The sequence below is a fragment of the Balaenoptera borealis genome (assembly GCF_965194805.1).
Source record: "Balaenoptera borealis genome assembly, chromosome: 12".
NCBI classification, from domain to species: Eukaryota; Metazoa; Chordata; class Mammalia; order Artiodactyla; family Balaenopteridae; genus Balaenoptera; species Balaenoptera borealis.
This window is the reverse complement of record NC_138869.1, coordinates 69,701,043-69,726,009: the sequence shown is the minus strand read 5'-3', so window position 1 is coordinate 69,726,009 and position 24,967 is coordinate 69,701,043. Positions and strand designations below refer to the sequence as shown.

Sequence of the window (24,967 nt, the reverse complement as noted above, 5' to 3'; positions counted from 1 at the left end):
CTGATGTGAAATGATATAAAACTCTGGGGGCTCAAACCTATAAAAGTGACCTTTTATTGGACCCTGTTTACTTTTCAGTTCTTTATACTTCAGTTCTTTTATGATGGGGAGAGACTGGCCAAGCTAGCCTTTTATATAATAATTAATGTACCAAATTATTATTCTTAGTTTTTCTGGCTAATTTGGAAGTAACTTTACCTTGGATGAAGGTTTGGTGTGTCACTGAGCAAAAGCACATAATCTGGATTGACCCAGTGTTGTAGATGACTGGGGACATCAGTGGCTTTGTAAATTTTCATTAGCTTCTTTTCTCTTTTGGTTATAACAGTGTGGTGCATTGTTAGTTTGAGAGGCACATGGTAGTACAGGAAAACAGCCATTTTTCTATTTTTCTTGAAATTCTTGTTCCGAGTTTGATTATCTTTACGTTGTCTAATTTCTTTCTCACCTTTCTTAGTGTTGTCTGCTTTTAAAAATATTAAGACAATCTCTTTAGGTCAGCTTTTATTCATCATATTTCTTATCTGAATTACTAAAATCTGTGTTACTGGTCAAAAATGCTTTTGAAACCTAGCCATGAATTTTTAAAATGAGTAACGTTTGTTTAGAAAGTATAGCTTATTAAAAGTTTTGTTTATTTAAAAGAATTAATCCAAGACCTTGTTTACTTAATGGTGAAAACACTGGAAATGGTCTGGCTTTCCATGGGTTCTTTATAGTGTTTTTAAATATTGAAAGTTGTTAGAGTACTGTTGAAATGTTTTAAATACCATCTTGCTGCAAAATAACCATTTTATATTTCAGAAAGCCTCTTGAAATATCTACTCACTCACTAGACAGTTTCTTGGGTTAATGGGAGATTGTAAGGGTTTGATATAAAATGGCGAGAATGTCAAATCAGAACCCCAAAGAGCCTGCCTTTCACCTTTACTTGGAGAAAATTTGTTTTGGTGGGGCTAGCTCTTTTTCCTTCTGCTTTTGCATAGTAACTCCAGTTTAAAACAGTCTCTGGGTCTGCAGCCTTTCTTCCTGTAAAAGGACATTTTTGTTCCTGTACACCTCTTGAAAAACTGGGCAACAGTTGCTAGAGATTTTACCTTTCGAGGTACTGGGAACAGGTAGGTTTTTTATTCTTCTGGAAATCATTCCATCAGTTGTAAAATAGTTTTGTGTCTGTAAACTAAATGCTTTCCATTTGTTTAAGAAGAAACTGGCCTCACATAATTAAGTGACAGGTATGTTATTAGAGAGAGAGATAAGGAAAGCATGCACAGGCACTGGTTCTTTGGCGTCATCCTAATCTGGCCTGGGTTCTTTCTGGAAATAGAGTGGTAACACACAGAAGTAGGGTAGGCCGGGACTTCCCTGGCAGTCCAGTGGTTAAGACTCTGCGCTCCCAATGCAGTGGGCACGGGTTCAATCCCTGGTTGGGGAACTAAGATCCTGCATGCCGCATGGCGTGGCCAAAAAAAAAAAAAAAAAAAGTAGGGTAGGGCTTAGCTGTTTCTCCTCAGGCTCTCTTACTCTCATTCATAACCTTCCCTAAGAGATAAGTGCTCACTGAAAGAGTTTCATAAATAATTTTTCACAGTGCTTCTCTACTGTCATGTTTCAGGCATACCAGGAATTCAAATTTACAACAGATGAGATTGATAGGAACTGCATATAGCTGTCCCAGCACCTTCCCCAAAGAAGATAAATGTCACACATTGTTTAAAATTAAACACCTAATATTGTTTAAGTCCTTATATTCAGATCATAGAGAAACTGAAGTGAGACATTTAATGACATAGATGCAGAATCCCAGGATCCAAACTTTTGGTACTGTGTAAGTTTTAGAAGTTTGGGAAACTTTACAGCTGGAGTTTAAAATGAAAATTTGAAACTGTCCCTCTGAAGATGAAAGGAGACAATTCTCTTTACCAACACTTACAGCTTCTCAGTTGTTACAGCCATGCTGTGCTGTCCAGCTGTGGTGAGTGTTAAACTAAGCATATGATAACTCTGGTGTTTCTCTGACTTTAATGAAGTAGTTGTGATTGTTATATGAGAGAGTGACTTCAGAGTCATCTTTATTTTCTAAACTACATAGAAGTGAATATGAAACAACAGTTGAGGGAAAAAAAGAAACTTGAGAAAGAACAACTATTCCCTCCATTTTTCTTTTGACTCCTTAAAATAGTTAAGTTTCTTATGTTGCAGTCACTTTATCAGGTACAGGAAGAAAATGGCAACAAGATCAGTGAAGGGCCCTGTTTGCATGTAGCTTAATTTGAAATGCAGTCTCTAAAGCTACAGGGGTTAAAAAGAGGGAGGGGGTCTTCACTGAGGTTTGCCTTCTGTCTTGCTCTTTGGATGTTCCTTGTTGTCTCCAAACTATTTCTATAATCACTTATACCTAGTAAGTCTCAGACTTTCTGGAACTGATGGACTTTTATTTTGTTTTTGCCATGCTCTCTATCATCTCAGAATTGCCACATGACAGGTTTCTTGTCTTGTTTTGTTTTGACTTTTTATGTCTTTTAATAAAATTATATTCCATGATAACTGGAGAATCACAGCCTTAGTCATATGTGTGCTTGCGATACTTAACTTGGAAAGTCATAAAACACAGATTAGTCTTTCTTTTCTTCTTATATATATCTACCCCCCCATTAAGCCAGTTGTAACAGACTTAATTTGAAGTGCTATTGCGTTATACTTCTCAAATCCAGATTTTTCTGGTATGCTTAGCCTGGTAGGCCAAGTAGCTCATCAGTATTTCCCTTCCTTCTGTATCAAGAGTCAGTATCAGTGACCTTTTCAGAACTACCTGACCTGACAGTTGGGGGCTGTAAGAACTATATTTCATAATAAACTGTTGGTAACTCTCAGAAGGCAGATGATTGGTTCTTCATTTTATAGCAGATTAACACTTTAGAGTTGATGGTGTATAACTCTTCCAGTTTTTTCAAGAGGCTCTCCAAGTACCACATCAATAGGGTCTGACGTACTAAAAAGATCAGGACCATAGCCTCATAATTGTTAATCATTTAACATTTTACCAACTAACTCAGTATCCTGGGAATACAGCAGTACTCCCTCTTTTGCACAGATGAGAGATCCAACTGTCTCAGCTGCTTGTGCTTGTCTGCCTAGGACAGCCAAGTATTTTCCACACCCAGACAGTCTTGGTTTCCCTTGTTTTCTTTAAAGTTCCAAAACAGACACATTCTTGGATTTTCATATAAACATTGTCTTGTTATAGATGTGTGTGTGCATGTGTATGTGTATCTTTTAAAGAATAATTGTGAATTCAGCCCTATAATAGTAGCTTAATTTTCCTCTTGGATCTTGGTCTTTAAGGAGACTGACATTTTCCAAGGTACTTCACGTCAACTGCTACTATTCTTGACTAAGACAAATATGCTTTTGCCGGGCCATAGGCCCCAGAAATGAAAAAAAAGAATTTGCATGTATTGCCAGTGTATCATCCACAACATTTTCAACAGCAGCAGTTGCCCTTTATAGTGTTAACTTAAGAGGGCACTTTGCTGGCAGGATTTTTTTTAAAGAGGGTCTGACAGACATAGCGACCACTGCTCCATCTGCTACCCCTAAAATCCAAGAGCCACAGCAGGTGCCGTTCTACTGCTGAGATCTCAGCAATAGAGTGTTGGTTGCTTTTCTCTCCAGTTCTCTTTTTCAGTAGTAAACCATCAAGTATATCAAAACCGGCCTGGCACTTCACGAACAAGGTACTGAGGAATCCTAGAGTGCTGTTAGGAGATGAGTTTCAAGCATGCTGAAAGTACTTCCATGTCCAGCTTTTCATGGTGATTTGCTTTTATAATGAATGTATGTATCTCAACAAAAAGATATATAGAGGTTTCTGTATATAGTAAAAAGGAGTCTGTTGGAGAGACTTCACAGGAAAGATCACATCTAGTCACTGTGTGGCTACCTATGACTGGTCAGAAGTCAATATATTGATTTCTCATTTGAGTTAGTTTACGTGAAAATGGGTGTACAGGAGTGGGAACCAAATAAGACTGTTGCCACTTCCAAAGGAGGGAAAGACATTCCTGCCAAAGCCATTTCTCTGTCTTGCCATTCCTATTCTTTCTACAAGCACCTCCTGCTGGTGTCATCACCCCTGAGACAACGGGTCATTGTACTGTTATCAGGGCCCACTGTTCATATTTTCCCCACTACTGTTTGAACCTGAAAACGAAACTTTCACTTGACTCCTTTGTCTTATTTGCAGTCTTTTGACCCTCGATCTTTTCATTGTTAGGGACTCCAGAAGAAAAGTCATACATCAGGGAAAAAGCAGTTCTAAAATGAAAATAATACAGAAACTGTTCCTCTTCCCTGAATGGAAAGTTTCATCCTCTTTCCTCGATGGAAAAACTGGGGACAGTCAGACATATTTTTACTTTGAATGTCAGTTTAAAAGGTCAGGTGCAAATAGGCATGTGTTCTTAGTAGAGACAGCAGTCTTCGAAAGATGTGGGCCTGAGCTTCATTTCCATGGCTCTTTTCCGACATCATTCTTAGGTTCTACAGATTCAATGTGATGTGTGGCCTTCCCTGGGTCACCCCAAACACATTTTCTTGAGGAACTGCCTTGCTTTTGCTGTGTGTGCTTTCTCTTAGGGATAGACTGCTGGTCAGAGGTTGCTGACTCTGATTCTTGCTGACCAGTGAGGTGTTATATAGCTCAAAGATATGTGGCTAGGTTTACATATGTGTGAGAGACAAAGAGACCTCTTCTACAGTTTTGTAATGAACTGCACTCAGCATAGGACCATTGATTGCCTAACATTTTTTTCTTTTGCTTGAACTCAGGGGCAGAGGCCTGGCCTCCAGGGGTTTGTCTTAAATATGTCGGGGGAGACCAATTTGGACATGTGAACATGGTGATGGTGAGATCGCTAGAGCCCCAAGAGATTGCAGATGTCAGCGTCCAGATGTGCAGCCCCAGCAGAGCAGGAATGTATCAGGGACAGTGGCGGATGTGCACTGCTACAGGACTCTACTATGGAGGTGAGTATGTCCCTGTGCAGCCCAGGGTGAATGAATTAAGGTAACATCTTAAAGCATCCCCAGCGTTGCTCACAGAGCCTGTCAAATTATGTAGCAGGGTGTGGTCCCTTTTAAACAGCGACCCCATGCGGGTAAATGACTTGAATTTAATGACTAATTGGTTCAGTCTAGCGGTCTCCTTTTTATACTAGGAATTTAGTTAAAATTTAGTGAAGTGTAATGAGATATATATTGCATTCTAAACAATGATTTAGTAGTGCTGCTATTTTTATTATATAATCTAGTAGGTGCTGTAAGAATACTGAAGGCAGTCCTTGTTCTCACAGTCTCTAGACAGAAGTTGTATAAAAAAAGATAATGCACAAAATGTGCATACTTCTCTCCACCTGATGACCTGTCAAGATGCTAGTACCTCTCACTCCTTCTTTTTACTGCCATACTTTTTGGACAGAGTGATTTACACTCATTGTCTCTTCTTCCCATTTACTTTTATTTTTCAAACCAGTCAATCCTTTACCCACTCCAGTGATGTTTATCAGCAACTACCCAGTTTCCAAATCCAGTAGCCACTTTCCAGTCTTCATACTAACTGACCCTCTATCATTTGGCACCAAACTCTAAATGTTTTTTGAAGTGTATACCTTCTTAGACTCACATGGTACCTCTCTTGTTTCTTCTCTGAATGTTCTTTGTCTAGTCTCATTTATGCCCTGGGACTACAGACATACCTTGATTTATTGACGTTCGCTTTATTGTGCTTTACAGATAATTTTGTTTTTTACGAATTGAAGATTCGTGACAACCTTTCGTTGAACAAGTCTGCTGGCACCGTTTTTCCAACAGCATTTGCTCACTTAGTGTCTCTGTGTCACATTTTGGTAATTCTCACAATATTTCAGACTTTCTCATTATTATTATATTTGTTATGGTGACCTGTGATCAGCAATCTATGATGTTTCTATTGTAATTGTTTTGGGATGCCACAAACTGTGCCCACATAAGACTGTGAACTTAATTGGTAAATGTGTGTGTTCTGACCATTCCACCAATTAGCCATTCCTCCATCTCGTTTCCTCTCCTTGGACCTCCCTATTCCCCGAGACACAATAATGTTGAAATTAGGTCGGTTGATAACTCTACAGTGGCCTCTAAGTGTTCAAGTGAAAGGAAGAGTCACACATCTCTCACTTTAAAAACTAGAAATGATTAAGCTTAGTGAGGAGGGCATGTCAAAAAACAAGATAGGCCAGAAACTAGGTCGCTTGTACCAAACAGCTAAGTTGTGAAAGCAAAGGAAAAGTTCTTCAAGGAAATGAAAAGTGCTACTCCAGTGAACACACGAATCATAAGAAAAGTGAGACAGCCTTATTGCTGATATGGAGAAAGTTTGAGTGGTCTGGATAGAAGATCAAATCAGCCACCACATTCCCTTAAGCCAAAGCCTAATCCAGAACAAGGCCCTGACTCTCTTCAACTCTGTGAAGGCTGAGAGAGGTGAAGAAGCTGCAGAAGAAGTTTAAAGCTAGCAGAGGTTGGTTCTTGCAGTTTAAGGAAAGAAGCCCTCTCCATAACATAAAAGTGCAAGGTGAAGGAGCAAGTGCTGATGTAGAAGCTGCAGCAAGTTATCCAGAAGATCCAGCTAAGATAATTCATGAAGGTGGCCACACTAAACAAGAGATTTTCAATGTAGACAAGACAGCCTTATATTGGGAGAAGATGCCATCTAGGACTTTCGTAGCTAAGGAGGAGAAGTCAGTGCCTGGCTTCAAAGGACCGGCTTTCTTGTTAGGGGCTAATGCAGCTGGTGGCTTTACGTTGAAGCCAGTGATCATTTACCATTCTGAAAACTCTAGGGCCCTTAAAAATTATGCTCAATCTGCTCTGCCTGTGCTCTGTAAATGAAACAACAAAGCCTGGATGACTGTACATCTGTTTGCAACATGGTTCACTGACCATTTCAAGCCCACTGTTGAGACTTACTGCTCAGAAAAAAAGATTCCTTTCAAAATGTTACTACTCATCAATGGTGCTCCTGGTCACCCAAGAGCTCTGATGCAGATATACAACGAGATTTTCATGTCTGCCAACACATCATCCATTCTGTAGCCATAGATCAAAGAGTCATTTCTACTTTCAAGTCTTGTTCTTTAAGAAATACATTTTGTGAGGCTATGGTGAATCCTCTGATGCATCTGGGCAAAGTAAGTCCTTCTGGAAAGGATTCACCATTCTAGATGCCATTAAGAACATTTGTGATTCATGGGAGCAAGTCAAAATATCAGCATTAAGAGGAGTTTGGAAGCTGATTGCAACCCTCGTGGATGACTTTGGAGGGGTTCGAGACTTCAGCGGAGGAAGTAACTGCAGATGTGGTGGATGTAGCGAGAGAACTAGAAGCGGAGCCTGAAGATGTGACTGAATGGCTGCAATCTCAGAATAAAACTTTAACCGATGAGGAGTTAACTTTTTACGACGAGCCAAGAAAGTGGCTCCTTGAGATGGTATCTACTCCTGGTGAAGATGCTGTGAAGATTGTTGAAATAACAACAAAGGACTTAGAATATTACATAAACTTAGTTGATAAAGCAATGGCAGGGTTTGAAAGGACTGACTCCCTATTTTGAAAGAAGTTCTACTGTGGGCAGAATGCTATCAAACAGCATTGCATGCTACAGAGAAATTGCTTGTAAAATGAAAAGTCAGTCAGTGCAGCAAACTTCATTGTTCTCTTACTTTAAGCTGCCCCAGCCTTCAGCAACTCCCAAGCTGATCAGTCTGTAGCCATCAACAAGGAGGCAAGACCCTCCACCAGCAAGAAAGATTACAACTTGCTAAAGGCTCAGATGATGGTTAGCGGTTTTTGCCAATAAAGTATTTTTTAATTAAGATACGTACATCGTTTTCTTAGACATAATGCTATTGCACACTTAATAGACTACAGTGTACAGTAAACGTAATGCACTGGGAAACCAAAAAATTCGTGTGACTCGCGTTATGGCAGTATTCACTGTATTGCATTGATCTGGAACCGAACCAGCTATATCTCCAAGGTATGCCTGTCCTAGATTGTGAGCTGGGCCCTGTTCATGCTCTGTGACCTCATCCACCCACCTGGCTTCATCTGTCACCAGTACGGCATACATGGTGGTACTCGAAGTCATATCTGTGGTGCAGACTCTTTGGAGTTTCAAACCTGTATTTAAGTGCTTGTGGACAGAACCCCTGGATATTCTGTAGAGTTTTGAATTTTAGTATCTCCTAGACAAAACTTATATTCTTGTTATTGTCATCCCACTGAGATGATCAGGCCAGAAGCTTGAGTCATCTTTTGTTCTGTCTTATCATCCTTAATCACAGACCAATTCGTATTCGTTTCTCTATATCCTATGTCCTAGAGATCTAGAGAAAAATAAATAAAAAAGAGTTTCTGTCCTCAGGGAGCTCTTAACTGGACTCATGGCCAGTGGGACCTTTGGAGTTATTTCAGGGAGTCCTGGAATTAATTTTCTCATATATGTTTTTGCAGCCAGTGGAAACTTGAAGTATTTCTCTGACTGAAAAAATTATAATGTTAGTGTCATTCTTTGTAACATCATTCTTTGCCGAAAACCTTTGTACCTCCTGTAATGGAGCCAAACTCCATGGCACAGGGCTTAAAGCTCCTCATGATCTGGTCTGGCCTCATTTTCACTTTCATCCTTAGTCACCTCTTTACTCCCCACAGCCAGTCCCCAAAGACACCACATGATTTCACTTCTTCATGCCCTTGCTCATATTGTTCCCATTGCCTGAAATACCTTTTTCTTTACAACAAACCCCTGCTCATCCTCAGCACCCTGGTGAAGTCACCTTTCCTCCTTCCCTCCTCCCCCCTTCTTACTCGCCCCTCTACCCCAAGGAAATACCTCCTTCCCTTTTCACTTATATTATGCACACGCTTGTTATTACAGTTAACACATTGTGTTTTAGGTGTTTGTTTACTTATCCTTTTCTCCTACTAGACAGTGAACTATTTGTTGAATAAAGAATCAACATCATGTAACAATCATCTATCAGAATGCAGAGAGATTATTTCTCCCCTCTTTTCAGGCCACCTCTCCTGAGAATCTTCTTACTTGCAAAGTTGGAAATAGTGTCTCCCATTGCTGAGCTCCATTTCATAATCTCTTTCCCTCTCCTTTGCCTCTCTTTGGCACTTTACCTCTTTCTGCCCAGTTAATTTGATGAATGTCTAATATTGCTTTTAAAACTTAAGGTGATACATGTCTCATTTATCTTTGTAACTCTTGAAAAAGCTGAGCCAAGTGCAGAGTGGAGAGTGGCTACTCAAATTTTTAAATGCATGTCAGTGTTTTTAAAGGAGGAGGAAGACAACATACATGACTTTTAAAAAAATTTCTCTGATGCAAAGATACTGCTTCATAGTGTTCTCCCATGCTTGAGAGCTCTTGTCTTATTTTGTGCGTGTGTGTGTTTTAGTGTTAAATTAAAAATAATTATCACTATATGTGACATTAAAATTTATACTTGTAACATCCCTCTCAAATTCTGTAAGTAGGTAGAGTATAAATATACTAGCTCTGAAGGCAGTAAAAACTTCAAATCCTTCTTGGTCATATAGTCTGTGAGTTGTTTTTCAGGACTTTGAAATCTAATACCTACAAGGGATCTTAATAATTCATCTGATTCCATGGTTTTCAAGCATTTTTCTTAATCAGTGGAACCCTTTTCTTGATAAAAGTATATGTGAATGCCTCCTCCAAAAAAGAGAAAAGATAAAACTGAAACTGGCTTTGTTGAATTGGGAGCCTCCTTGGCCTGTGTTTCCCTGCTTTCTGTCTGAGGTGACCTCCAGGGCTATGTGGAGTATAGTTTGCAAACCCTTCATCTACTCTAATAAAGAATTTAATTCCATTTACAAGTTACCGTATTCCATTGAATTCAGTTTAATGTTGATTATAAAACATGTCATGATAGCAGAACTGTTAAATGACTGGCAGAAAGTGAAATATACATATATACATAAAACCACAGCTGTGAACATGTGAAAAAAATAAGCTGCTGTGTTAACCTTGGCATGAATGGCTCTTTCAGTTTTTCTGCTCACTCTTAGCTTGCTAGTGCATTGAGTATAGTGTAGTGGTAGGTGTTTGGAATGTAGGACTACATTGCCTGGGCACAAACTTCGACAAGTTAGGTAACTTGTCTATGCCTTATCTTTCTGGGTTTTTTTTTAAAGGTTTATTTTGATGTGGACCTTTTTTTTTTTTAAGTCTTTATTGAATTTGTTACAATATTGCTTCTGTTTTATGTCTTGGTTTTTTGGCCGAGAGGCATGTGGGATCTTAGCTCACTGATCAGGGATTGAACCTGCATCCCCTGCATTGGAAGGCGACGTCTTAACCACTGGACCACTGGACTGCCAGCGAAGTCCCTTATCTTTCTGTTTTAACAACAAAGCTTGTTTTGTTTGTTTGTTTGTTTCTGGTTTTGGTTGGGTGGTCTCTTCTTTAGTCTTTAATGGTCTTTTCTAGAAAAAATCTATTCTCCTTATTTTTATAATAATACTTATGTTGTTTGAGCTCATTTCTCTTCCTAAAAGGAATTTTTGCTATATTTAATAATTTACAAAGTGGGTCTTCTTCCCTCATTTTAGATTGGTTGTACTCATTCAGTCTCTCAACAGGAGTGTGCTATTAGCATATTGTGTGGACAGTTCTTCTTTATGTGGGGCATATTTATAAGACCCTTGGCCCTCTCACTAAATACCATGTTCATCTTTAGAGCCACCCTCCACTCCCACCACACACATTTCTAACTCCCTTGGTTGAGTACCACTAAGTATTTGATTCTTGGCAGAGTTATTTTCAAGCCCAAACATTTTATTTTATCTTTTTTCTACAGACTTTTGCTTCTTAGATAAAAACAACCTGTTATCTAATGCCTACTTTATGTCAGGCATTGTACTGGGCTTTTTCATATAAATTATCTTATAAGGGAAGTATTAGCTGCACTTTATGGGTGGGGAAACTGAAGACCAGAGATAATTAATGACTTGTCTAAGTTTCAGTGAAAGTTATAAATTAGCTATCGATTATAGTTATAAATTAACAAAAGTAGTTTTATGATCTTTGCCATTGGACACTACTATATTGGGTTCACAGGGAAACTTTGGCTCCAGGTTGTTGGTACTTGGCAGAGTCTAGGGAGACTGGGGTATATGGTCCACAAGTCCTCTCCATTTCCAGAGTGAGTGGGAATGAGGGTCAGGCTGAGATTGGCAAGGTGACTCTTAGGTAGTTGAGTAAATATCAGTGTTCCCCAAGGAGTTCCTGCTTTTCAGGAGATATACAGTTCCTGTAGGACACTTGACTCTTGGAAAGGAGTAAGCAGCATGAGTGCTTGTCACCATTTTAGCCTTGGTACAAACATGCCTCCCCTCTTCCTAGTGGAGTACCATCTTTCAAAGTTCCACAGGAGACGGACTTCCCTAACGGTCCAGTGGTAAAGACTCCATGCTCCCAATGCAAGGGGTGCTGGTTCGGTCCCTGGTTGGGGAACTAAGGTCCCACACGCCGCACCATACAGCCAAAAAAAAAAAAAACCCACCAAAAAGAAAAAAACCAAAAAACCCCAAAGTTCCACAGGAGAGCTGTACCCCTGCACTTGATGGTTCCTTCTAAAGCAGAGGGGTTCTAGTTGTGAAGTAGGCCCTGAGGTCACGTGATACTCTGGTTATCACATGCTGATTAGGGTTTCTTCCGCTTGAAATAGCTCTTCTTGTTAAATGGCTTCATGTGGTTCCTTAAGGACAATTCACATGTAGATTAAATACTTACATTCATTTAGTTTTCTCAGAAGTTAGAAATGGAACTTCCCTTATAAAACTCCCAAATCATAATATATAATATAGTCCCACAGGTTAGGAAGCTTAATGGGTGCTCTATGTAAACCACACTGTTTATTTCTTTAAACCTTTGTAAGTTCTTCTTTCAGCTTCTCCAGTTTATGCAATGTCCACCTTAACCAGGTAGTGCAGAACTGCTCCTCCTCATTCTTCTCCAATGTTTTAACTGATGATGTTGTAAAAGAAGCTCTGCTTTCATGGATGTCCTCTAGACTCTACACAAGTGTCTTCTATTTAGATGCTGTTCTACTTGGAATTTCTACCAGCTCTCTTGCCCTTTTGCCTATTGACCCCACCTTTAGAATGTCTCTCTTTTATGTTGCACTTAAAAAACCTGCTTCATTTGCTTCTAGAAGATCCTCAATAAGATACTCTCTGAAAAAGGAAGGGAGGGAGGAAGGAAGGAAGGAAAACCACCAGCAGCAGCAGCCACAAGCAGGCTCTTGCCAGATTAGAGCTCCTGGAGCAGTCAGCCAACATGATGCCATTCTAGCCCCCTAGACATGTGTATCTAGCAACAGCCTGTGGAACAAAAACCACATTCACAGAAAGATAGACAAGATGAAAAGGCACAGGGCTATGTACCAGATGAAGGAACAAGATAAAATCCCAGAAAAACAACTAAATGAAGTGGAGATAGGCAACCTTCCAGAAAAAGAATTCAGAATAATGATAGTGAAGATGATCCAGGACCTCGGAAAAAAAATGGAGGCAAAGATCGAGAAGATGCAAGAAATGTTTAACAAAGACCTAGAAGAATTAAAGAACAAATAAACAGAAATGAACAATGCAGTAACTGAAATGAAAACTACACTAGAAGGAATCAATAGCAGAATAACTGAGGCAGAAGAACAGATAAATGACCTGGAAGACAGAATGGTGGAATTCACTGCTGTGGAACAGAATAAAGAAAAAAGAATGAAAAGAAATGAAGACAGCCTAAGAGACCTCTGGGACAACATTAAACGCAACAACATTTGCATTATAGGGGTCCCAGAAGGAGAAGAGAGAAAGACCAGAGAAAATATTTGAAGAGATTATAGTCGAAAACTTCCCTAACATGGGAAAGAAAATAGCCATCCAAGTCCAGGAAGCACAGAAAGTCCCATACAGGATAAACCCAAGGGGAAACACGCTGAGATACATAGTAATCAAATTGGCAAAAATTAAAGACAAAAATTATTGAAAGCAGCAAGGGAAAAACGACAAATAACATACAGGGGAACTCCCATGAGGTAAACAGCTGAATTCTCAGCAGAAACTCTACAAGCCAGAAGGGAGTGGCATGACATATTTAAAGTGATGAAAGGGAAGAACCTACAACCAAGATTACCCTTCCTGGCAAGGATCTCATTCATATTTGACGGAGATGTCAAAAGCTTTACAGACAAGCAAAAGCTAAGAGAATTCAGCACCACCAAACCAGCTCTACAACAAATGCTAAAGGAACTTCTCTAAGTGGGAAATACAAGAGAAGAAAAGGACCTACAAAAACAAACCCAAAACAATTAAGAAAATGGTCATAGGAACATACATGTCGATAATTACCTTAAACGTGAATGGATTAAATGCTCCAACCAAAAGACACAGGCTCGCTGAATGGATACAAAAACAAGACTCATATATATGCTGTCTACAAGAGACCCACTTCAGACCTAGGGACACATACAGACTGAAAATGAGGGGATGGAAAAAGATATTCCATGCGAATGGAAATCAAAAGAAAGCTGGAGTAGCAATACTCATATCTGATAAAATAGACATTAAAATAAAGAATGTTACAAGAGACAAGGAAGGACACTACATAATGATCAAGGGATCAATCCAAGAAGAAGATATAACAATTATAAATATATATGCACCCAACATAGGAGCACCTCAATACATAAGGCAACTGCTAACAGCTATAAAAGACGAAATGGACAGTAACACAATAATAGTGGGAGACTTTAACACCTCAGTTACACCTATGGACAGATCATCCAAACAGAAAATTAATAAGGAAACACAAGCTTTAAATGACACAATAGACCAGATAGATTTAATTGATATTTATAGGACACTCCATCCAAAAACAGCAGATTACACTTTCTTCTCAAGTGCGCACAGAACATTCTCCAAGATAGATCACATCTTGGGTCACAAATCAAGCCTCAGTAAATTTAAGAAAATTGAAATCATATCACACATCTTTTCTGACCACAATGCTATGAGATTACAAATCAACTACAGGTAAAAAAATGTAAAAAACACAAACACATGGAGGCTAAACAGTATGTTACTAAATAACCAAGAGATCACTGAAGAAATCAAAGAGAAAATCAGAACATACCTAGAGACAAACGACAATGAAAACACGATGATCCAAAACCTATGGGATGCAGCAAAAGCAGTTCTAAGAGGGAAGTTTATAGCAATACAAGCCTACCTGAAGAAACAAGAAAAATCTCAAATAAACTAACCTTACACCTAAAGGAACTAGAGAAAGTAGAACAAACAAAACCCAAAGTTAGCAGAAGGAAAGAAATCAAAGATCAGAGCAGAAATAACTGAAATAGAAACAAAGAAAACAATAGCAAAGATCAATAAAACTAAAAGCTGGTTCTTTGAGAATAAACAAAATTGATAAACCATTAGCCAGACTCATCAAGAAAAACAGGGAGAGGACTCAAATCAATAAAATTAGAAATGAAAAAGGAGAAGTTACAACAGACACCACAGAAATACAAAGCATCCTAAGAGACTACTACAAGCAACTCTATGCCAATAAAATGGACAACTTGGAAGAAATGGACAAATTCTTAGAAAGGTATATAGCCTTCCAAGACTGAACCAGGAAGAAATAGAAAATATGAACAGACCAATCACAAGTAATGGAATTGGAACTGTGATTAAAAATCTTCCAACAAACAAAACTCCAGGACCAGATGGCTTCACAGGTGAATTCTATCAAACATTTAGAGAAGAGCTAACACCCATCCTTCTCAAACGCTTCCAAAACATTGCAGAGGAAGGAACACTCCCAAACTCATTCTATGAGGCCACCATCACCCTGATACCAAAACCAGACAAAGATACTACAAAAAAAGAAAATTGCAGACCAATATCACTGATGAATATAGATGCAAAAATCCTCACAAAATACTAGCAAACAGAATCCAAGAACACATTAAAAGGATCATACACCATGATCAAGTGGGATTTATCCCAGGGATGCAAGGATTCTTCAATATATGCAAATCAATCAATGTGATGCACCATATTAACAAATTGAACAATAAAAACCATATGATCATCACAATAGATGCAGAAAAAGCTTTTGACAAAATTCAACACCCATTTATGATAAAAACTCTCCAGAAAGTGGGCATAGAGGGAACCTACCTCAACATAATAAAGGCCATATACGACAAACCCACAGCAAACATCATTCTCAGTGGTGAAAAACTGAAAGCATTTCCTCTAAGATCAGGAACAAGACAAGGATGTCCACTCTTACTGCTATTATTCAACATACTTTTGGAAGTCCTAGCCTCGGCAATCAGAGAAGAAAAAGAAATAAAAGGAATACAAATTGGAAAAGAAGAAGTAAATCTGTCACTGTTTGCAGATGACATGATACTATACATAGAGAATCCTAAAGATGCCACCAGAAGACTACTAGAGCTAATCAATGAATTCGGTAAAGTTGCAGGATACAAAATTAATGCACAGAAATCTCTTGCATTCCTATACACTAATGATGAAAAATCTGAAAGAGAAATTAAGGAAACACTCCTATTTACCATTGCAACAAAAAGAATAAAATACCTAGGAATAATCCTACCTAGGGAGACAAAAGACCTGTATGCAGAAAACTATAAGACACTGATGAAAGAAATTAACGATGATACAAACAGATGGAGAGATATACCATGTTCTTGGATTGGAAGGATCAATATTGTGAAAATGACTATACTACCCAAAGCAATCTACAGATTCAATGCAATCCCTGTCAAATTACCGATGGCATTTTTTACCGAACTAGAACAAAAAGTCTTAAAATTTGTATGGGGACATAAAAGACCCTGAATAGCCGAAGCAGTCCTGAGGGAAAAAAACGGAGCTGGAGGAATCAGACTCCCTGACTTCAGACTATACTACAAAGCTACAGTAATCAAGACAATATGGTACTGGCACAAAAACAGAAATATAGATCAATGGAACAGGATAGAAAGCCCAGAGGTAAACCCACGCACCTCTGGTCAACTAATCTATGACAAAGGAGGCAAGGATATACAATGCAGAAAAGACAATCTCTTCAATAAGTGGTGCTGGAAAAACTGGACAGCTACATGTAAAAGAATGAAATTGAACATTCCCTAACACCATACACAAAAATAAACTCAAAATGGATTAGAGACCTAAATGTAAGACCGGACACTATAAAGCTCTTAGAGGAAAACATAGGAAGAACACTCTTTGACATAAATCACAGCAAGATCTTTTTTGATCCACCTCCTAGAGTAATGGAAATAAAAACAAAAATAAACAAATGGGACCTAATGTAACTTAAAAGCTTTTGCACAGCAAAAGAAACCATAAACAAGACGAAAAGACAACCCTCAGAATGGGAGGAAATATTTGCAAACGAATCAGCGGACAAAGGATTAATCTCCAAAATATATAAACAGCTCATGCAGCTCAATATTAAAAAAACAAATAACCCAATCCAAAAATGGGCAGAAGACCTAAATAGACATTTCTCCAAAGAAGACACACAGATGGCCAAGAAGCACATGAAAAGCTACTCGACATCACTAATTATTAGAGAAATGCAAAGCAAAACTACAGCGAGGTATCACCTCACACCGGTTAGAATGGGCTTCATCAGAAAATCTATGAACAACAAATGCTGGAGAGGGTGTGGAGAAAAGGGAACCCTCCTGCCCTGTTGGTGAGAATGTAAACTGATACAGCCACTATGGAGCACAGTTTAGAGGTTCCTTAAAAAACTAAAAATAGAATTACCATATGATCCAGCAATGCCACTACTGGGCATATGCCCAGAGAAATCCACAATTTAAAAAGACACATGCACCCCAGTGTTCATTGCAGCACTATTTACAATAGCCAGGTCATGGAAGCAACCTAAATGCCCATCGACAGACGAATGGATAAAGAAGATGTGGCACATATATACAATGGAATATTTCTCAGCCATAAAAAGGAACAAAATTGGGTCATTTGTTGAGACGTGGATAGATCTAGAGACTGTCATACAGAGTGAAGTAAGTCAGAAAGAGAAAAACAAATATCGTATATTAACGCATTTATGTGGAACCTAGAAAAATGGTACAGATGAGCCGGTTTGCCGGGCAGAAATTGAGACACAGATGTAGAGAACAAACGTATGGACACCAAGCGGGGAAAACGGCCGGGGGGGTGCGGGTGGGGGTGTGATGAATTGGGTGATTGGGATTGATATGTATACACTGATATGTATAAAATGGATAACTAATAAGAACCTGCTGTGTAAAAAAAGAAATTAAAAAATATTCTTTATCTCTTTAAAAAAAGAAAAAAAGATGCTCTCTGTTTCAGTTCTGATCTCTAGATCCCTCCAGTATCAGAAATAGGAGTACCCCTTGAAGATAAGATTTATTTTTTGATAAAAGAAATGCTAGCCAAAGCTGATTGTGATTTGTATGGGAAGTGTTTTTAGAAGGGACATTTCAATATGTAAATGAGATCCAAAATCCTTAAATATCTTTACATTATAAGGTGTACATTATGTTTAAAAGGCAATGGGCTATTTTGGCTTCAGAGAAGGAAGCCTGCAGGTTTGTACAAGCCAGCTGGTTGTACTGACACCAAGTGGTCATTTGTTTGGTGGTCGTGTCCAGGTAGTTCCTCAGGAGTTACAGGCAGTGTGAAGTGGCTCTACTGTTCAGATTAATCTCTAAAATGCAGTCATGTGGGTCCTGAACCTCTGTGAAGCATGGAAATCAAGAGATCAGGTGAAACAGTGATAGATCTTTAAAGTGTAGTAAGTAAAATATTTGCATGTCTAGGTATGAAGCGTCAGATGTTTTAACTACTTGGAAATTGTAATGTGAGTAGTTTTAATGTGAACTGTTCGTGCTAACACTGTTTCCTTTATAATTAGTTGTATTATTTCTCAGTAGACCAAATATATATTTAAGGGTTTGGTAGAAGTGCAAAAATATAATTTCAAAGCAGCATCTTTTTTCTTATGGTAGCAAGAGCCATTTTGATAATGGAAATGTCTTTGATCTGGAATGTTAGGTTCCAAGGATTCTGATTTTCAGGATCGACAGTTGCTTAAAAATTTTTAACCAAATTTAATTCTTTATTAATATCCATATACTTATTGTTAGAAAGAAAATAAATAGTTGTAAAACCACTGACCATTTAAAAAATAAATACTTAGGCATAATTGCTTTTTTTTTTTTAATTTATTTTATTTATTTATTTATTTATGGCTGCGTTGGCTCTTTGTTGTTGCGTGCGGGCTTTCCCTCGTTGTGGTGAGCGGGAGCTACTTTTCCTTGTGGTGGGTGGGCTTCTCATTGCAGTGGCTTCCCTTGTTGCGGAGCACAGGCTCTAGGCACGTGGGCTTCAGTAGTTGTGTCAGGCAGGCTCAGTAGTTGTGGCGCACGGGCTTAGTTGCTCTACGGCATGTGGGATCTTCCCAGACCAGGGCTCAAAGCCTTGTCCCCTGCATTAGCAGGTGGATTTTTAACCACTGTGCCACCAGGGAAGCCCGGCATAATTGCTTTTTAAAAAAATATAATTCTTGGAGGCAGCTGCTCGGAGCTCTCTGGGGAGGCGTGGAGCAAGGGCTAGCGGGCAGCGATCGGGGCTAGGAGCGCGAGCGGGAGTGGCTGAGGAGCCGGCAGCAGCCATGCGTTGGGCCCGGACCAATGCGGCTGAAGCTCCCGCAAACTTGGGCGCGCGCTCACGCTGCTCCGCCGGCGGCCTGAGTGATGAAGATGGTGGCCCCCTGGACGCGGTTCTACTCTAACAGCTGCTGCCTGTGCTGCCATGTCTGCACCGGCACCATCCTGCTTGGCGTCTGGTACCTGATCATCAATGCCGTGGTACTGCTGCTTCTGTTGAGCGCCCTGGTTGATCCAGATCACTTTTCACTTATCACTTTTCAAGTTTTGAACTCGGAGGTGACTTTGAGTTCATGGATGATGCCAGCATGTGCATTGCTATTGCAATTTCTCTTCTCATGATCCTGATCTGTGCAGTGGCTACTTATGGAGCATACAAGCAACATGCGGCCTGGATCATCCCATTCTTCTGTTACCAGATCTTTGATTTTGCCCTGAACAGCTTGGTTGTAGTCACTGTGCTTGTTTATCCAAACTCCATCCAGGAATACATACGACAGCTGCCTCCTGATTTTCCTTACAAAGATGATATCATGTCAGTGAATCCTACCTTGTTTGGTCTTTATTATTATTCTGTTTATCAGCATTATCTTTACTTCTAAGGGTTACTTGATTAGCTGTGTTTGGAACTGCTACCGATTCATCAGTGGCAGGAACTCCTCCGATGTCCTGGCCTCTGTTACCAGCAATGACACTACGGTGCTATGCACCCCCATACGATGATGCCACTGTGAATGGCGCCGCCAAGGAGCCACCACCACCTTATGTGTCTGCCGAAGCCTGGAAGTAGGGTGTAGTTGAGAGTGACAGCTTGACTTTCATACATCAGGGCAATAGGTCTTTAATTTTACTTCTGAGATGAGCTTCTGAGCTTATTTGTTGCTGAAATGCTACAGTTTAAAATTTTAGATGTTAAGTTGAAACTCTCTGTAGTTTGAAACCTATGCTTTAGCTAGAGCACCATGATAGAGTAACTGTAGACTTCTTTCTCTGGGGGGTGCGATGGGCTCCCCTAGTCTTCGCTCAGCATTGAAACTACCCAACAATGCGGATGAACCTTTTGTCCGAGGAGGCTGTTGTACATGCTGAGCCCCCGAGTTGAAGAATTTATGACACTTTTCTCTCCGTTCCCTCCCTTCTCTTTTGAACACGTAAAATAAAATCAAAATTATATGATGCTTAGGCCATTCCAGTTTATAGAACAAACCTTAGAAGAGGAATGTTAATCGTGTAAGGAGTCCATATATATACGTAAAACAAGAATTTCCTTAGATCCTTTATGATTTAAATTCAGTGATAATTTGAGTTTGCTGGTCAAGGATTTTGTCCATGGGCCAAATTGAAACCCTTTGTCGATTCTTGGCAGTGAGGGCAGTCAGTCGCCACCCCGGTGGCTGCTCTTGTACACCCATGTCTCGGGTCACGGCGTGGCGTGTTAGAGGGGAACTGGTTGGTACTGTGTGGTATCAGGTTCTCCCTTTCTCCCAGTTTCCCATCCCTGCTCAGAGCCCCCCTTTCACTAAGTGTTCTGCCCTAGCCTGACTCAGGGAAGACGTCCATCAGCCTTTGTCAAGTGGAATTGCTGATATGTATTTATCCAACAATCTGAAAAAAGGTTTTCTTCTCTCTCTGCAAGGCACATCCTACTACTTTGAACTTCTGAGTATGTCTCATCATCTTTTAAAATGAGTGTAAAACAGTCTTCAGAAAAATGGGAGGTGGCGGGGGTGCTTTCCTGTGAAATGCCCCTATCTTGACTACCTGAATTTCAAGGGACTTTTATATATTCATATGTTCAAAAGTCACACCTCTCCTGTTTGTTCATTATTGAATGTGCTGTAAATGAAGCCATTTGGAATTAAAGTGAGATTTGCCCACATCCAAGAAAAATGTATATATATATAATTCTTAACTTTTTTGTGTGTATGCATTGGTAAGGGCTATAGCTTAGATAGAATCTAGTTAAAAAGTGTTTCATTACGTAGAGAGTATATCCCTATCATAGTAAAACATAAACACATAAAACTTCCTGTGCTTCTTTGATTCTATGTGACAGTAATTTTAATATGCATCATTGGTTTAATGACTACTTTTCTTGTGAGGAGAAGGGAAGAGCATTATCATATTAAATGAACATATTTGATCATATGATACATTTTGATTTCAGAAATATTAAAAATGAGGTGAAAAGTAAGACTTACAATGGAGGAGATATGTCCATTTCCCCGTCACAAAAATGTTTACATATATGCTGAAATTGTTTCAGATGAGTAATTCTTAAAGTTTTACTGAATTATGTGATGGGAATTTTTAATAAGTGCCGTTGTGTACCCTTGCCACTGAATCAGACCACAGCATGTCTCTTATAAATCAGGAAGCAAGCATAATTGCTTCCTATTCAAATCATGGTGAATATCTAATTTATCATTACAGTAGTCCCCCCCCCTTGTCCTTGGGGGAACATTCCAAGACCCCCAGTGGATGCCTGAAACCACGGATAGTGCTGAACCCCATATATACTGTGGTTTTTCCTGTACATACATACCTATGATAAAGTTTAATTTATAAATTAGGCACAATAAGAGATTAACAATAACTAATAATAAAATAGAACAGTTATAACAATATGCTGTAATAAGAGTTATGTGAATGTGGTCTCTCTCCCTCCCTCTCTCCTTCTGTCTCTCTCTCTCAAAATATTTTATTGTTTGTATTCACCCTTCTTGTGATGATGTGAGATGATAAAATACCTACAAGGAGGATCATTTGCTTTGGGTGATCCTGGATCATCAAGCCATGACAATGTGGATGGTTGGATGTCAGGAGCAGATGATGTCAATGGTTGGGGGTTCTGGGTGGGATGGAGCGGGAAGGCATGAGATTTCATCATGCCACTTAGAATGGTGTGCAGCTTAAAACTTACGAATTGTGTATTTCTGGAATTTTCCATTTAGTATTTTCAGATTGAGGTTGGCCTTGGGTAACTGAAACCACAGAAAGCAAAACTGTGGGTGTGGGGGCTATATAACTACTGAAAAATATGTGGTTATTTTTCTTAACAGAATGGTGATTAGTGTCTAAAGTAATTGAAGTATAGGGCTTTTAAGCTTTATCTGATATCTTAATTTTTATGATGCAGTTTATATTCCTTAATTATTGCTCGAAATGTAGCTGTTATTTTATTTTTAAAAACCTCGTATTAGTCTTGCAGTTAACTGTAGGAATCTTTGAAGAAGGTATCTTTTTACTGAAAAGCAAATTCCATTCTCTTCCTGTAATGATGCTTTGACATTAGCCACACAGTGCTCTAATGAGTTTTTCCTTGGAATGGCAAAGATATTTATCACTTAGAAATTAGTTCATTCTGTAATCTTTATCTTGAAAAATAAAAATCCCTTTTTAAAAAACCCTCTTAATTTTTCTCCTTTTAAATTTAAAGAGCTTATGGTTTCCTTTCTTTACATAGAGAATGTCAATGTCAGACATTTGGCTCCAGGTAGGAATGCTTTGAGCCTCTGGATTTTACTTGGTAGTGATCAGTGTCCTTCCAGTTTCCTCTTATGATTTCTTTTTTTTTTTTTTTTTTTTGGCCTGGGTACAGTGTACTTTATTGATGGTACATGACAAGGTAGGGCTCCCTAAGCCCCTCCTCCTCCCCCTTCCTCATGGGGTCTGGGATGGAAACCGTGTGATCGGGAGATTCTCAAGTGTGTTGGAGGACGGAGTTGGGGCAAGGACTCCCCAGCAGTGGAGGACCTCTCTCTTCCTCTCGTGCTCCTGCTGGGGCTGGTGGTCCAGGGACTCTTACTCCTTGGAGGCCATGTGGACCATGAGGTCCACAACCCTGTGGCTGTAGCCAAATTCATTGTCGTACCAGGAAATGAGCTTGACAAAGTGGTCGTTGAGGGTGATGCCAGCCCCAGCATCGAAGGTAGAAGAGTGGGTGTCACTGTTGAAGTCACAGGAGACAACCTGGTCCTCAGTGTAGCCCAGGATGCCCTTGAGGGGGCCGTCCGCCGCCTGCTTCACCACCTTCTTGATGTCCTCGTATTTGGCAGGTTTCTCCAGATGGCAGGTCAGATCCACGACGGACACGTTGGGGGTGGGGACGCGGAAAGCCATGCCAGTGAGCTTCCCGTTCAGCTCAGGGATGACCTTGCCCACAGCCTTGGCAGCGCCAGTAGAAGCGGGGATGATGTTCCGGGCAGCCCCTCGGCCGTCACGCCACAGCTTCCCGGAGGGGCCATCCACGGTCTTCTGGGTGGCAGTGATGGCATGGACCGTCGTCATGAGTCCCTCCACGATGCTGAAGTGGTCATGGATGACCTTGGCCAGGGGGGCCAAGCAGTTGGTGGTGCAGGAGGCATTGCTGACGATCTTGAGGTGGTTGTCATACTTCTCATGGTTCACGCCCATGACAAACATGATTTCTAAGAGTTTTGCTTGTACTTTGTTTTTAGATGGTCTTAAAAGTAATTGAATTCTACAGTGGGTCAGGCTTTGGCTTAGTAGCCACTTCAAAGTCATTTTTTCCTTTTTTAGTTTTACAATTGTCTTTTGTATTTAGAAATCAGAAGTGAATAGGAAAGCAGACCTTATCTGACCTAAGTCTTACTAAGACTTTAGAGAGCATTTAATAATACATTTTATTTAACTTGGTATAGCCCAAATAGTATCATTTCAACGTGTGGCTGTAGTTCCATTTCAAGCACTCAGTAGCTACATGTGGCTAGTGGCCTGCAGCTCTATAAACTCTGGTATGTTGTACCAACTTTTTTTGTTTTCTATAACAAATTGTGTAGAATTGGTGGCCATCTTCTTCTAAAGAATTTGCTAGTGAAACCTTCTGGGCCTGGAGGGTTCTTTTTTTTTTTTTTAATTATTTTTGGCTGCGTTGGGTCTTCGTTGCTGCATGTGAGCTTTCTCTAGTTGCGGCGAGTGGGGGCTACTCTTCGTTGTGGTACGTGGGCGTCTCATTGTGGTACCTTCTCTTGTTGCAAAGCACGGGCTCTCGGTGCACGGGCTCAGTAGTTGTGGCTTGTGGGCTCAAGAGCCCAGGCTCAGTAGTTGTGGTGCACGGGCTTAGTTGCTCTGCGGCATGTGGGATCTTCCTGGACCAGGGCTCGAACCCATGTCCCCTGCATTGGCAGGCGGATTCTTCACCACTGCGCCACTAGGGAAGCCCTTCAGTTTATTTTTATAGTTATAGATCTGTTCAGATTATCTTTCATCTTGGGTGACTTTGCGTAATTTCAAGGAGTTGGTCCTTTTCACTAAATCATTGAATTTATGTGTGTAGAATTGTTTGTACTATCCTTTGTTATCATTCTAATGCTTTCTGTGTCTGTAGTGATAGCCCTCTCTTATTCTTGATATTTTGTGTCTCCTCTCTTTTTTTCTTTAATAATCTTGATAGATTTCTTAATTTTAAGGAAACCAGCTTTTGGTTTCATTGATTTTCCTCTGTTTCTCTGTTTTCAGTTTCATGGATTTCTGCTCTTTTTACTTTTTTTTTTTTTTTTTGTCTGCGTTGGGTCTTCATTGCTGTGCGCGGGCTTTCTCTAGTTGCGGTGAGCGGGGCTACTCTTTGTTGTGGTGCGCGGGCTTCTCATTGTGGTGGCTTCTCTTGTTGCAGAGCACGGGCTCTAGAGCACAGGCTCAATAGTTGTGGCGCACAGGCTTAGTTGCTCTGCGGCATGTGGGATCTTCCTAGACCAGGGCTTGAACCTGTGTCGCTGAATTGGCAGGTGGATTCTTAACCACTGCGCCACCAGGGAAGTCCCTGGATTTCTACTCTTACTTTTATTATTTCCCTCCTTCTGCTTGACTTGAGTTTATTTTTTTCTTTTTCTAGTGTCTTAAGATGGAAGCTTGGGGTCATTGATTTGAGACCTTTCTTTTATAATGTAGGTATTTAGTATTATTCTCTTAGTCTGTTTGGGCTGCCGTAATAAACTACTATAGACTGGGTGGCTTGTAAACAACAGAAATGTATTTCTTACATTTCTGGAGGCTGGGAAGTCTAAAATAGAGATGCTGGCAGATTCAGTGTCTGTTGAGGGCTAGTCTCCTACTTCATAAGGTGGCCTTCTTGCTGTATCCTTTCTGGGATGTTTTTTAATAAGGATGC

General features: G+C 39.9%; 1 protein-coding gene and 2 pseudogenes across 8 annotated transcripts in view; 2 read left to right on the top strand and 1 right to left on the bottom strand.

The window, feature by feature from the left end:
* The window catches only part of ILRUN (inflammation and lipid regulator with UBA-like and NBR1-like domains), a 256,018-nt gene that overhangs the window by 41,259 nt on the left and 189,792 nt on the right, over positions 1–24,967 (top strand). For 4 of the 6 annotated variants that reach the window (XR_014232194.1, XM_082345143.1, XM_082345147.1 and 1 more), the window contains exon 3: positions 4,831–5,028. The exons of the other annotated variants lie outside the window; for them this stretch is intronic. Coding sequence is in view for 3 of the 4 variants with exons in the window: in XM_082345143.1 (XP_082201269.1) it covers positions 4,831–5,028 (198 nt within the window). In the remaining variant the exon portion in view is untranslated. The remainder of the gene's footprint in view (positions 1–4,830; positions 5,029–24,967) is intronic. 6 annotated transcript variants of the gene reach the window in all.
* LOC309607044 (lysosomal-associated transmembrane protein 4B pseudogene) lies at positions 18,909–22,672 on the top strand (annotated as a pseudogene). Its single transcript has one exon. The product of its transcript is annotated as a lysosomal-associated transmembrane protein 4B pseudogene (transcript).
* LOC309607043 (glyceraldehyde-3-phosphate dehydrogenase pseudogene) lies at positions 22,429–23,283 on the bottom strand (annotated as a pseudogene). The gene has a single exon. The product of its transcript is annotated as a glyceraldehyde-3-phosphate dehydrogenase pseudogene (transcript).